Source organism: Paramacrobiotus metropolitanus, unplaced genomic scaffold (genome assembly GCF_019649055.1).
Source record: "Paramacrobiotus metropolitanus isolate TYO unplaced genomic scaffold, Prichtersi_v1.0 Parri_scaffold0000265, whole genome shotgun sequence".
NCBI classification, from domain to species: domain Eukaryota; kingdom Metazoa; phylum Tardigrada; class Eutardigrada; order Parachela; family Macrobiotidae; genus Paramacrobiotus; species Paramacrobiotus metropolitanus.
In genome coordinates, this window is record NW_026570485.1 from 1 (window position 1) to 14,541 (window position 14,541).

General features: G+C 45.3%; 1 protein-coding gene across 1 annotated transcript; it reads right to left on the reverse strand.

Annotated features, from left to right (window-relative positions):
• Positions 1–5,092: 5,092 nt before the first annotated feature.
• Positions 5,093–7,371, reverse strand: LOC129601702 (uncharacterized; the record flags this gene model as incomplete). Its single annotated transcript, XM_055500566.1, has 5 exons — positions 7,235–7,371; positions 6,979–7,162; positions 6,242–6,905; positions 5,594–5,935; positions 5,093–5,394 (listed from the first exon to the last, which is right to left on the reverse strand). Coding segments are annotated over exons 1-5 (1,495 nt in total), but the record flags the coding sequence as incomplete, so codon positions are not given.
• Between the last annotated feature and the right edge of the window lie 7,170 nt (positions 7,372–14,541).

Genomic DNA, 14,541 nt, shown 5'->3' on the forward strand with positions numbered 1-14,541 from the left:
GGTGGACAACGCAAGACAACGGGCAAACAACGCAAGACAACGGGTAGACAACGAAGGACAACGGGTGAACAACGCAGAACAACGGGTGTAAACGGGGTGAGAAATTAAATCTTTCGCTTTTGAATGATTACTAGAATGGATCAAGGCAACTGCATGACTACATGCAGACAACGCACGGCAACATGGGTCACAGCAAACAACATGCAGGATTTTATTTTCTGAAAAATTGACGTGTAGAAAACGTGCCATAGGTGCACCCATGTAATGAGAAGGTTATTGTATCTTCTTGCTGAAATCAACAGGGAAGCACTGCAAAAACGTCCGTGCCAATACGTCCATGGGACGTTTTGGACCGTCACAGGTAATAGTGTTCGTTAGCATTATCAGAATGTTAGTCAATAGTGAGAGTGTCAATATCATACAATATGCCAGTTTTCGCTTACCGTTTTCGAATCAGCTGTGTTACTTACTGGATTTTGCGAACACAGTCAATTTCATAACACATACGGTTACCTGACACTTCTGACAAGATGCTTCGGCCACCAGACAATTGGGCCACCTAATAAAAACTAAGAAACTAAATAAAATTAAAAAGGCGGCAACTATTTGCACCACCCGGCAAAGCTGTTCCCGCGGAGACATTTCTGTTGTGTTCCGCTGCCACTATAACCGAAATGGTGACCTTTTGCTGGACTGGGACATGAAAGACCTATAGCCTGGGAACCATGATTTTAAGATTAGTCGATTGTCTTTTTAAAAGCAGCCAACGGCGTTACCAAATCCGACAATTCAGACCGCATTTAGCAATAGAAACTATCGTGCATAGGTGCCTTTTCTGCCGGTGACCGCGCGCAGCCGCACAGCAAACTCAGCAATTTTGCGTTCCCTCCTGTGACTGAACCGTGCCGAGTGGCCGACGAGTCCGGAAATCTTCCTGCACGTAGCATCCAGGCGGTAGTGCTGAGTACCAGAACACTGTACAGCTATCTGCGCTGCTTGTCCACAAGTCACACTTGCTTTACTGTTAGATTTCCACTTCCAACGCAAATTAACACAGTCGATATTGTGGCCACTGACAACATTAGTTACATTACAATATCGCTAACTTCATTTTAGCGGTTACGTATTCTGTATACCAGCAATACGTAATCAAGTGAATATTTGTATACATTCCAGTCGACTTCCGGTCAGTATTACAGTCAGTGAAAGTACCCTCTATTGTTATCCCACCTACAATTTGTGAAATAGATGTGGGATCCGATTACGAGTTAATTTGTGTATTTGTGGACACTCTGTATCAGGCAAATTAAATTCTGCCACGTAACAGGTACATACGGATTGGACGTTGACATGATTATGCCAGCGTACTACGTCTCCTGCGAGGTTCCGTTCTGTTCCGCGGAGCGGAGGAAGGTCAGTTATTAGACTACTGCAGTTCAACAGACCACTGCCACGCACGCAATCGTTAAAACTACAGACCGTCACGAAGGTTCTTGTAAGTTGGGGAAACTGTGTCGCACTTCCCGCGTGACAACAGTGACGTGCCATGCAAGGCGACATAAGTACGTCAGCGGTCAAGTTGGTAAATTTGAGTATTAGATGTTGAAAACAAATAAAAAGCACAGCTGGGAAGCGAGCACGCTGTATAAGCGGCCAGCAACGGTGGAGTTGTCTGGCAGAGTCAGCCTCGACGCGCCGTACGCATCTGCAAAGGTCACGGTGGCCACACATCGCATTATTACGTATCACCGAATAGGAAGAAGACTACAGAAGACAGAAAAATGGAAAACACACGCAACTATCACTGGCGATGAATGAGAAAAGTGCGATCAAAGCGCCATCGCAATCCGCATTGAGGCGATTGAACGCCACCAGATTATGAGCGTATCTGTAGGCATACGCGCAGCAATGCCAGGACTGCCATCCAACAGCCAACTCAGCTACTGTACACTAACGAGTCCAGTAATCGACGCGAAACGAGAACAATCAACGTTTTCCAGTTCCAGTGTAGTGCTGAACTACATGAACTACTTCATGTTGATCTACAGGAAATTTTCCTGTTGTCGTTTGTGTCTTTTCTTAAATACTTTGTGTATGGCATTTTAATTTGACCAGTAAGGCTCATAGATACGGCTAGAAGATCAACAATTCCAGTACTAGAGATGCATCTGCAACTGTTTTCTTTGTTCATTTTATCTGACGAAAGTATTAACATAAAATAATTAATTACAGTACGAGTACTGCACTGCATCGAAAGGGCGCTGGCAAAAATACATAAGCAAGGTGAGAAACAGAAATGTGGAAATCCACTCATGTAGACAATTTGTCGCAAAAAAAACTGCGATAATTCAAACGATGCGACGCATGTATACGACTAATACGAGTAACATTTTAATTGCGCTTACCCGGAATGCATTGGTGAGGATGCACTGCTCGGCGTGCTTGAGGTACGAGCTTCTCCATTGCACAGTTCGCCAACCATCACGTGCAGGGTGCTGACTGCAGACAAAATGGTGATGATTACGAAGAGCGACATCTTAGTCCATCCAGCCGTCCCCAGAAAACTGTCGAAAACCGTTGTACAAAGCTAGAAAATGCGCGATACAGATAGGGTCTGATTTGGGTCAGGGGCGGCTGCTGTATACACCGTACGCCGCTATCTCAGCACGACGGCAAGTCGAGATGCCACAACGCCCCATTTGAACCGTTTCTGTCTGTCCCACTCGACGGCAACGGCTGCGGAAAAGGCTGCTAACCCGGTGCAAGCAAAGAAGGAAGCGCTTTATTAATTGTAGGTGTGCACCGAAGATACTTCAGCCTCACGGTGGTAACACCGCAAAGGTCACGCCTTGCTCTATGTTATTTTTGCACATTCTGCGCCGATTACTTAAAGTGAAAGAAGAAACTCTGGAAGGATGCTCTGCACTGTGCACAATATCAGAAATCGCTACATTAAAATCACTTGACGAAGATCACCTGGCTGTAACTACTGAACTGACGACATTGGAAAACAAACTGGTTCTCCACCAAGCCAAGCGCAACAGTCGTGAGAAAAAATTAAGGTCCGCAATTGGCCAATCTTGTCGGCAACCGGGAAAAACATTCTTCGTCGACTAAATAAAAGCAGCTTGCCAGCTATACTGTACGTACGGTGTGCTCCCGGCGCCAGGCTAATCAGTTCTGACCCTTGTTCCATGTTGTATGTCTGGCTTTGGGTGTGGTTCAAGTACTTTTTCCAAATCACGAGAGATGCTTGTCAACTTTTTCTTCTCAATAACATTCTTCTAACGGCGGAGTGTCCAGAACATGTTTCGACGTTGCCGGTAGCTGCGCGTAACGACCAGCTAATAACACAGTCATGCCATCACGGCGGCCAGGAATGCCGCAGCGTGACTTGATCAGAAACATTTCATTTTCGAAATGAGCTTGGCAAGCTGAACACAATGATCGCGCACTTGATTCGTTACCAGCGTAACCTCGTTCTTACCACAAATCAGCGACATGGAGGCTAACGAATAACCGTCACATTTTCCAGCACTGCTTCTTGTTACTGAAACAGCACGATGTCGCCTATCAATGTTCACTTATTGGCCTGCCTTGTATGTCTCTTGTTCACGATTTTATATTTGCACTTCCCGTCATAGATGCTGCAGCGGTAATTCAGCACTGCACGCACTGTAAAGACATACTGTACAAGGAGGCGTAACGCAGTTTCACAGCTCGCACCATCGCGCCATTAAAACTGGCATATTAGGCACTGCATCACGAAAAGCCCCTGTGCGTACTCGCTGGCCAGCCTGGCGCTGAGTCTTGCATGGTGCGAGAGTCTTCGCTACCGGGATCCACGCGGAAGACGTGCAACATCCAACACCGCATCCCCCATCCAAATAACGTTCGCCTAGTTGACTGTGCACTGGCAGGACGACGAGTGTTGATGTGTGATTTTATGATGTGTGGCCCGCCGTGACCTTTGTAGATACGTACTGCGCGCGTCGAGGCTGACTGTAGCAGACAGCTCTGCCGTTGCTGACCGCTTAGACAGCTTAGCCGCTTCTACTCTTTGCCAACTTTGTCAACAACTCAGATTGGGCACCTTGACCTTTGACGTAGTGCTGTCGCCGTGCAAACTATGCCGGAAGTTCACGCGGAAATTGCAACACAGTTTTCATAAGTATCCTTCCTGACGGTCTGTAGTTATTGTGATTGCGCGCGTGACAGTGGTGCGTTTAATCTGCGGTGTTCTGTTAACTGACCTTAACCTCGCATAAAGCGCAGTACGCTAACATAACCTGCATATATGCGAGCAGTCCAATCCTGCAGTCACTATGTACCAGTTACGTGGCAGAACTTGCCTTTAATATAGCGTCCACAATTCAGCACACACTGCGACACAGAGACCCATAATCGGATCTCACATCTATTTCGCAAACTGTAAGTGAAACAAACAATAAAGAGGCTACTTTCACTGACTGTAATACTGACCGGAGAATGTATGTATATTCATGTGTTGCTGGTACTGGTATAATTATGAGATTGTACTGATAGTTGAAAATGGAGTTCGCGATATTGTGATGCTGCTAGTCGCCACAACATCGACTGTATATTAATCTGCGACGCAAGTGGAAATGTAGTACTATACAGCAAGCTGTGACCTTTGTGCAATCAGCGCAGATACATTAGCTATATAGCGCCTCATCAGGTAATCGGCACAGTCATATTCGTACGCATAAACCGGCAAAACATTTCGTTCTTCGTCTTTATTCGGCTAGGAGCGTTTTCTCCAAGTCTGGGGCTCCCGCGGTCCGCGGATAACGCTGAATGTAGCGCTGCGGCAGTGCAGTGTTGTTCGGCTAATGATTCCCTCCCAGTGTCGCCATGTTCTCAGAATCACACTCCAAGTTCCTTGACCTTAGGCTTGCGCTGCATCGTACGCGGCGCATTCTGGACGCAGTATCCTGTCCACTATCGCACTCGTGCACGGTCTCAACCCGAGCGGCAAGTGGCCTGTACGTACAGGAATACAATACCTGCTGCTGTGCTCCTCATCAGAGTTAATAATAGGCTAGATACGATTATAATAGGTTAAATCTACTGTGCTGGCCGAAATTGAGTCGGGTGACAGGTCGCCGTTGAACGACCGGATGGCGTCGTTTGTCGTCGGCCGTGCTGCGTGCGCGGCGATCCGGTAGCGCCGTAGCGGTCAGCGGAGGTGTGGCAGCGGTGGAGGCGGCTGAGGAAGAACGTCGTGCCTTGTCGTGATGGATGGGCAACGCGCCGTCGTTGTTCTGGTCTAGGACGGCGGTGCTGGCCCGGCTGGTGGTCGTGAAGCGGGCCGTCTGCAAGCGTTGGCGGTTGGCGTCTGTAATCCGCACACCTCCGCACTGGCGGGCAATTCTGTTCACTTATAACAGGAAGCGCGCGCAAGTCAGGTGTCAAACTGTCAATACATAAATTCTCCAAATTCTCTCCGATTTGCTAAACGTGGACCCTTGCGGATTATCCATTCCTTCACCTGTCCGTTTCCACCGCAGCGACCAGCATGGTGTAGTTTAAGCTGGCCAAGCAGTCATCATTCTTCAGACAATACAGCTACCCGGCCGCAAGACGGTGGTGGTGGACGGCGGCCGCACCGCCACCGAGGTCATCCACGCGCAGCCCAAGAAGCCGGGAGGGGCGGGCGTGCCGGGGATTCACTGCGAGTAGCTGGAGACGGCGCGGGTGCACGGCAGCTAAGGGGGATACGGGGTCCCGTTGGACGCCGGGCTGACCAGGGAATACGCCGACACTACGCTGCGGGGCGCGCTGAAGGACTACCTCCCGGAGGAGCCCTACGACGACGTCTCCGCCGCCATCCACAAGTGACCGCGCCGCAGCACCCCGCCGCCCGTTCCGCGCCGCTGCCTTGGTGACCCGGCCTTTCCGCTCACGTAGTTTACTGCAGCATAGTCTTTTTTTGTGTTGTTTAAATTGATACTACTATCTGCAGCTTTTTTTATCGGTGTAGAATTTTATGCACGATGTCGCTGGTGTGTTTTCGTCATCAATTTTTATGACAACTGAAACCGATCAAATAACAAAATCGCAAAGTGCAAACCATACAGCACGTACGAGCTACAAAAAAGTACAGAAACGTTTAACTGGCGTTTCCGAAAGTCAGAAATATAACAAAAATCGTAACATCTGCAAACGCGGGACCGCAGTCACCGGTTTGGACGCCGACCGCCCGTATAACGAAAATTACATCTCTTCCGATGACGATGAATGTGATGAGGATTGGGCGTAACTAGAGTCACTTCCCGAATTCTCATCACCGGAATCGTCTACATCCATCTCTTCCACTAGCACAGGGGCGGGGTTCTGTAGACGAACGTTCAGGCTCTTCAGACGCTCTTCATCCAACTCCCGCAGCTTGTCCACAGCGCCAACTATTCCGCCCCGGCTGAATCCCACCATCTTCTCCAGCACCTCCTGGTCAGCTTCCACTCCGATGTTCCACAACCCTGCCGGGAAGTGGATCGGATTCGGATCATTCACGGCTTTCAGCAGTTCTTTTTCCGGTTGTTCTTCATTACACGAAATCATACGGTAGATGGCGTTGTTATCAAAATCCATCTGCCAGATGGTGCACCTCGAGCCAACACCGGACGAGCCCCAGAGCTCCTTCCACCCGTAGGACTCCATTTGGTTCAGCATATGTTGATTCATGAATCGGTCCAGCAACTGCTTCCCGATACGCGACCGCCGAGACTCGCACTGCAGCATGTCCTGGATATCGCGGCCCCCCGGAGCTGAACGCTTCTTCACATACACTTGTCCGGGTTTCGATTCGTGAATCCATCCTGGGATTTTTGGTGCCACCTGCCGGGCGCCATGGGGCGATGCGACGACGCAAACGTCGCGAGATTCTACAATGACGAATCACATACAGTGTGACAAACGGAGGTGACGCAATCGCAGGCATTTCGGGTCTTCACTTACTGCGCTCCGGTCCAAAGTGATACTGGGTAGAAATGGATAGAAGCGGATACGGGCCAGTATTGTCATCTTTCTGGACGAAGGCCGAAAAATAATTCAAGAAAAACCCATTGGTATCCTGCTCATAGGTCTCCGTCTCCAGGTTTGGCAGGTACGGCTGCGCGTTTTCAGGAACTGCAAACCGAGGCTACAAACAAACGCTTATTATAAAAAACAGCTTAAAAGTACTGTAAGTAACCGCGCAGCCGGTCTGGTTTACCATGATCTCGAACTAGATGGGTGAATCCCGAAAAGACAGGATGGTTAAGCAGCAGTATCAACAGGTTCCTCGAAACAAAGCTGTAGCAATATTCGTTCCAGAAATCGCAATCATAAGAAACAGTAATTGTGCTCTCGCAGCCTGCAAATGATTCATTGATAAGAAGATTACAAAATCTAGTCTTGCAGGGCATGCAGTCGCCTTTACGTGCGGTTACGTCATCGAACACGAATGCTTTGCTGCTCCCACCCAGGAGGTGTGGTTCAATAAATAACCAACTCGCCACAGCTACGGCAGAACTGCCACCTGTGCTGAATGCCATCGTTCTTGAGTGTTCTACTCCTTCCTCGTGGGATACTTGTCGATAGCCCGAAGACAAAGATGGCCCTTGTGTTCGCAGGCCAAACAACCGAAGCACCAAGCAATCAATAACTACAAGAAATTTTAGCGCTTGTTAAAGGAAACGCTACGGCTGTTTCGAGCACATTACTTTTTAACTCTAGAGAAGATAGAGACTTGGTTGTTCTTTTACTGTTTAAATTTTAATCACGAAGTAGTGTGCCGGCGCTTGCGATTATGGTGTTGCGAACAATTAAAAGGTGGTGACCATAGCCAGAGGTGGTGTCAGGGTGGTTAAAATAGCCATTTCCTAACAATAATTTATTATATGGTCACCGTATATTTTTCAAAATAATTCTGCTGAATCTAGAAAAAATGCGAAGGTCCACTGCTTCCGGTTAATAATTTAAAGTGTGCTCTTAACTAATTTTTTGTCGTACTGCACTATACTGTTCTCTATACTGTTCTCACCTAAAATTTTACCATAATGTAAATTAATTCTGTATACCTAAATATTATTGTGCATAATTGACCGGAGCGAAGCGAAGGTCTTCCTAATTCAGCTCCAATGCTTAGCTTCACTTGTGTCCGTTACGGAAGTCCAGCTATGACGTCATCCTGGATACGTCAGATGACGTCACGGCTCTATACAGTAGTTTTGCAGTGCTTCACTTGTGTCCGTTACGAAAGTCCCAAATATGACTTTACCGCGGACTAGCCCGATAACGCCATGAGACTGTAGAACAGTTTTGCACTGCTTATCTTGTGTCTGTTGGGGAAGCACCGTTGATGGTAACGTGGTGTTTCCTGTATGCTTAAAACGCTAATGAAGAACATAGGGCACTTCAAATAGCAACCTTTCCCAATGTCGCATTCGAATAAAACGTGACTTACTTTTAGAAGAAGCTCGACAAGTAAGGGCACCCTGGCTTAGATAATGAAGACCCATGCCAACCCTGGCTTAGGCAGTTGTAAGAAGTAACTGGGGGTGATCACCCATTTTAACAGTGCCGGCAATAATTCAAAAAGGTCACCCAGAGCTGGGTAAAATCGACTGGCAAATAGACACTCCATTGTTTGCGTAAAATTCCGTTGTTTGTTACAACATTTATTTAGAGAAGCGGGCTTGTGATACCTAAACGGTTTCTAAACTAATTACCTTCAACTCTGGCAACAACTAAAAACGAATTTTTAATGGGAGGAGGTGCTTTAGGGACCCTGGGTTTAACTGCTTCAAACCGGCAACGTCTGCTAGTATAGTTCACAATTTTTACAACACCAGGACTATTGTTATTGCCTGGGTTACATATGCGTTAGATTAGATAGAGCAAAGATAGTGTGTTTTAGTTGCATAGTGTACCCTAAAAAACCTACATGGCTTAAAACCCACTGAAAAAATAACGTAAAGTACTACGAAGTGTATCTAAATCGGCTGTTATGGTAATAATTTGGGATTAAATTGGTGATACACTCCATATGAGTATCTCACAATTTCAGTATTACACAAAAGTCTGCAGCTCTTTGAAAAAACTGTGAATTTACACTGAAAAACAGAAACAACTCAAAAAATAACGTTAAGTTCTACGAAGTGTATCTAAATCGGCTGTTATGGTAAAAATTTGGGATTAAATTGGTGATAACTTCATATGAGCATCTCACAATTTCAGTATCCCACAAAAGTCTGCAGCACCTATGTAAAAAAAAACTGTGAATTTTCAAAAACAGCTGGTGGAAATTCCACCGCTTGGGCATTGGCGTAGGACAGTAACATGCTGCCTGAACAGGCACAATAACCAGAGCCGCACACATCATATGATTCAGCCGCTGCGTACTAAGAGAGTAGCTAAACCATAACACTGTCAGCTAACTGAAAATATCAAACAAATAAGGACATCTCAGTGCTTTTATTATAGCATAAATGCTAATAAAACATTTTTCTTATCATATCACAATATTTTCTTCGACTGCAATAGGAAAAAGAACAATAGAACGACGTTGTGATCGAAGCAGCCAACAATAAATATGGCTGGCTATGATCAGTGTTATGCTCATGTAAACTGGCGCAGCCCACCATTACCCTGTTGCATACTGACCGGAAATCAAACATTTTTTTGATTATAAATTCAACCATGAACCTTTTCATGATGAATTAAATTGCACAAGCTGACTATTGAAAAGTGTAAGCAGCTACCACAGCCAGGTTGATTCGAGTAGATCAAGTAGCCATAATGTTGTGTACAACGGAATTTGTGTGTTGTCGCACCGGCAACCACCGTGCCCACTGCCCACACCGCCCGTATTGTATATCGTTAATGCCCAAGCGGTGCCACCTACCCACCTACCCTTCAAATTCTAAACTACTACTTCTAAACAAATTCTATTCTAGCAAAAATTTACTGCAGCAAAAATTTAGAAAAAAATAGTTCAGGGTAATTTATTGTTATTCTATGGTATGAATTTGCAACTTCGACAAAAAATTCCTTGATACCTCGGGCATTGCCGGGTTAAGCAGATTTGCCGTAGTTTGAATTTCGCTGTAATCACGGTTTAGTGTCAGAAATAACTTGAAACTACTCGCAAAAGATACTGGACATACGGTGATAACTTAAAAATGATCAATTTGTATTTGTTGACGGGTGATATGTGGCAAATTATGGGAACAACTGCTCTAAGCTTGCTTAACTACAAAGTGAAAAAACTAAAACTGAAAGAAGAAAGAAAGAACAGAAATGAAAGAAGAACGGTGGCAAAAAAGTTTAGTCTGGTTTTCAGTTTTTCCTACATGTTGTCCGAGAATGATTTACAAAAAATGTCAATGAATTTTTGTCGGCGGGCCATACAACAAAGCTTCTTGACCAAGCTGTGAAATCGCTTCGCTCCGGTCTGCTAAGGCACGCCAACGTGCATTTTTCTAGTACTACCATATTATATGATATAAAAAAACTAAGAATGATTAAAATTTACAAATTCAGAACAAACTGTATGAATTTTATATCAATGTAAATTATTATATATAGTTATGCCCCGCGTATCCGTGCTCGGCACTTAGAAACTGGATAGTAGAGGTTTTATTTTCGTTTTACTTTCTCCGTGGTTACAATCAGCAATAACTAAGAAGTACTGGGCTTTATTCCAGTGCTCATATACTATACTTAAGACCCGATGATGTATTTTCTGACCAAAAGTCGTTAAAAAATCTAAAATCAAGTTCCTTGGATGCGTCAAATTGCAACCCTCCAGCACTGGCTTCGATAGCGATTCCGAAGCCAACGAATCGCTGTCGCGCGATGCACAGAGGACTCCGGGACGATGGCGTGAAATCGAAAAGGAATACAGGTCAGGGTAACCGCGTACTACGCAGGGCGTCGAGGAAAAAATCTCCAGCATCATCCTTGCAGGCATCTCTGGACATGATTTTTGGTGGTTGTCCTTCTTCACAATTTCACAGGTACCGGTTATCCGTAACTCACCGTTGTGTAGTACATATGTGATATGTTTATAATTTTTATATGAATATCTTTATATCATACAAACGTATTTATATGCCCTTTTTATAGACTCGTCAACGCGTGGTCAGTTTAAGTCCAGCTTTGCCTTGAAAATTTCATACATTCCATAAAGATATTTTAAGTTTATTTATAGGTGATTATTTACTAACCACCGGAAGTGGTTAGTACTCGAACTGGCGATGATGTAGTATAATTAACTAGATTAAATTTATTAGTGAACTTTTAATTGAATTTTTGTATAACAGCGGTACAACCGGTACTGGCTACATATATGCCGGTATGAGTCGGAATTGCATCCGGGAGCCCCGTGGAAGCTGCCGTAAGTCGGCGGCCAGATCCAGGTCTTTCAGATGGGCAACGCCTTCCGGTAGCTCCGTCGCTGCTGCAACGCTGAATGAGCGTTTGTTTATGTACTGTATTACCCAGCGCCGAACGCTATTGGCGCGCGCAAGAATGCCCAGCATCTACGCCAAGCTTTACGATTTCCGCAATCCCAAGGACAGCGTTTCACTCTAAAACTGTATCCACATTTAATCGGTCCGGATACTATAATTTATAAATCTTCGATATTGCGCGGTTTTCTGTGCCGACTGTGCGGGATAGTTTCTTACTAATGTTGCGTGCCTTTTTTTTGTCCTTAGGCTTAGACCAAGTTTTTAAGTAACGGAATTTCCCGCAGTTTCAGCTGCCGCTGGAAATAGATTTGTACGAGTGTTTTTGGTTGCACAATGCAGTATAGAAATCCAGTACGTACATTAGTTAACTACATCCGTAACAGCCATGACGGCCTTTGCTAAGAAAATTATGTTTGGACGAACGGGTAGGCCGATTTTGACGCGGTAAAGCGCGCCAGAATCGTCGCAACGAAGCGGGTGATGTTGCGCTATTGCCGACCTGATGTGCCTCAAGGGGGAGCACGACCCTAAAAAAACAAATTGTTGCCATGGGCCTGCAAGTCTCGGCTTCCGACCTCGCTCCAAACCGGTTAACATAGAGTATAGGCACACGAGCTTGCACGAGCATCATTTGCACGGCAGATCGGCCCTCTCGGCCTCGGGTCGAAAAATATTAGGAAAAACAGCACAGAACTGTACCGGAACAACCGTGACGTTCTAACCTAAAAAAGCAATGTTTGGCTGAACGGGTAGGCAGATTTTGACGCGGTCAAAATGGCAGAATCGCCGCAACGACGTTATGTTTGTTATATTTTCTTACGTTTTCTTTCCACAATATTTTCGAAACAAATGCGCCCCAAAACTGGGTACGGATGTAGTCCTCCGTAAACTGGTTATATGAATACTAAACATCTCTAGCAGGTGTTCGGCCTCTCTCCATTGTCCCGGGTGTTCTCAGCTCCTGATAAACCGATTTTCATGCTTTAAAATATTCAAGAATCCTTTCAGTGCGGTGGGTGTTGTGAGACTAACGACCTTTTGCTGTTTTAAGAATTCTCAGGCCGGTGGTCACTCAAAAGCTTGTTACCATGGATGCCATAGGGCTAACATGAGCTGGCCTGTTACCACGGGCACGTTATACCGCACTTGCACAAAAAAAAGTTTGGCTTCGCCTCTGTGTTGCTTGTGGTTAACCGACGAAAACCGTCCTTATTTCAATCAGTTCATAATTGATATTGGATCTTTTAAGATTTTGGTAAGATATGAAATTAAGTCGAAAAGCACATTACCGTTTTCTAATATTTCACTTGATCACTGTCGCACCTTGCGGTCCATACACTGACCTGCATCAGCAGTTCGGTCAATCTCTCACATATAGCAGCCGAGTTCACTAAACAGTACGTATTACTACGACGTAATTTTACGACTTCCAGAAACAAAAATCCTAACTCACTTATTTTACAGTACCTAGTCGTAAGCCAATATTCATTCGTGCTCAGCTTGTTAACTACACCCGTAACAACCGTGACAGAGTAAGGTTAAAAAACCTATGTTTGGGAGAACGGGTAGGCCGATTTCAACGCGGTCAAGTGCGCCAGAACCGCTGCAACGACGCGGTGGATGTTACGCTCTTACCGAGACGATGCGCCTCGAGGGAAAAAAAGGGGACCGGAAAGGAAAGTTGTTACCATGGGCCTCCATAGACATACATGGACAAGTTGTTCCCATGTGCGTAAATGACACGACACGCATCGGCCAGCGGCCTCGATGCGAACAAAAACAAAATTAATGATTCACCGAAAGCCGACGCCGATAAATTGGTTGCGGATGTAGTCCTCCGTAAACTGGTCATCTACATCCGTAACCACGTATACACGATTGATAATGTTGCCAATGTTCTTACGGCGCCCGATACGACGCGGCCATAGTGTAAATGCATTGTCTGTTCGCGGACCGTTCGGAAAAACCGAGACAGACCGCGGCCTTCGGCATCGGCACGTTACAAAGTATCGAAAATTTAAGAAACATGTGCAAAAGTTGATCGCAGTCAATCCCACCAGCGTGATCGGTATACCTTGTATTCTTTCATATACGATATTTCTTAATATCTTAGGTTTCTTAGGTTTTCTTAGGTTTCTTAGATTTTCTTAGGTATTCTCAGGTTTCTTAGGTATTCTTAGGTTTCTCAGGTTTCTTAGGTTTCTTAGGTTTCTTGGGTTTCTTATGTAGTTTTCACAAGTAGGATAAGCCCAGTGGTCACTCAATGGCTTGTTGCCATGGATGCCATAGGGCTAACATACGCTTGTCTGTCACCACGGGAAAATTAGGGTTTAACAAGAAACAGCTCTGGCTTCGCCTCTGCGTTTTTTTGTGGACCAAATACCGAGTGAACGAATGATTCAGTTAGTTTTAGACTAAATGCAAAATAGCAGCCGAGGCACAAACGAAAAAAATTTAATGGCGAAAGGTCAACATTTGAAGAACCGGGCATCAGATATTGGCCTGATCGACCTCAATTCATAAGAAAAAGTGCAGACTGCTAACGTACTCGTAATAATTATGTAATGCCAGTAAGCGTCCGCTTGTTGACTAGTCACCAAACTAAATGCAGGAACACGAAAAATTTGAGCTGATACAAACGCAAGTTGACCACAGATCATTCCCCGTCACCAGTTAAATCTAATAAGGCGATCTGTTGTCTTATACTCGTACTAAAATTAACTCGTTTCAAACAAATTCATAACTGCTATTGAATGACTACTGCTTCTTCGAGGATCGAATGCAGCCATAACTGCTAACTATGAAATCATAACTACTGTCTTCTCGAACACACTGCAACTTTTGAAATTTAAACTAGTCTATTTGCCCAGTCGTAAGCCAATATTCATCCGTGCTCATCTTGTTAACTACATCCGTAACAACCGTGACAGAGTAAGGTTAAAAAACCTATGTTTGGGAGAACGGGTAGGCCGGATTTCAACGCGGTCAAGTGCGCCAGAACCGCTGCAACGGCGCGGTGGATGTTACATAATATCGAGTCGATGCGCCTCGAGGGAAAAAAAAG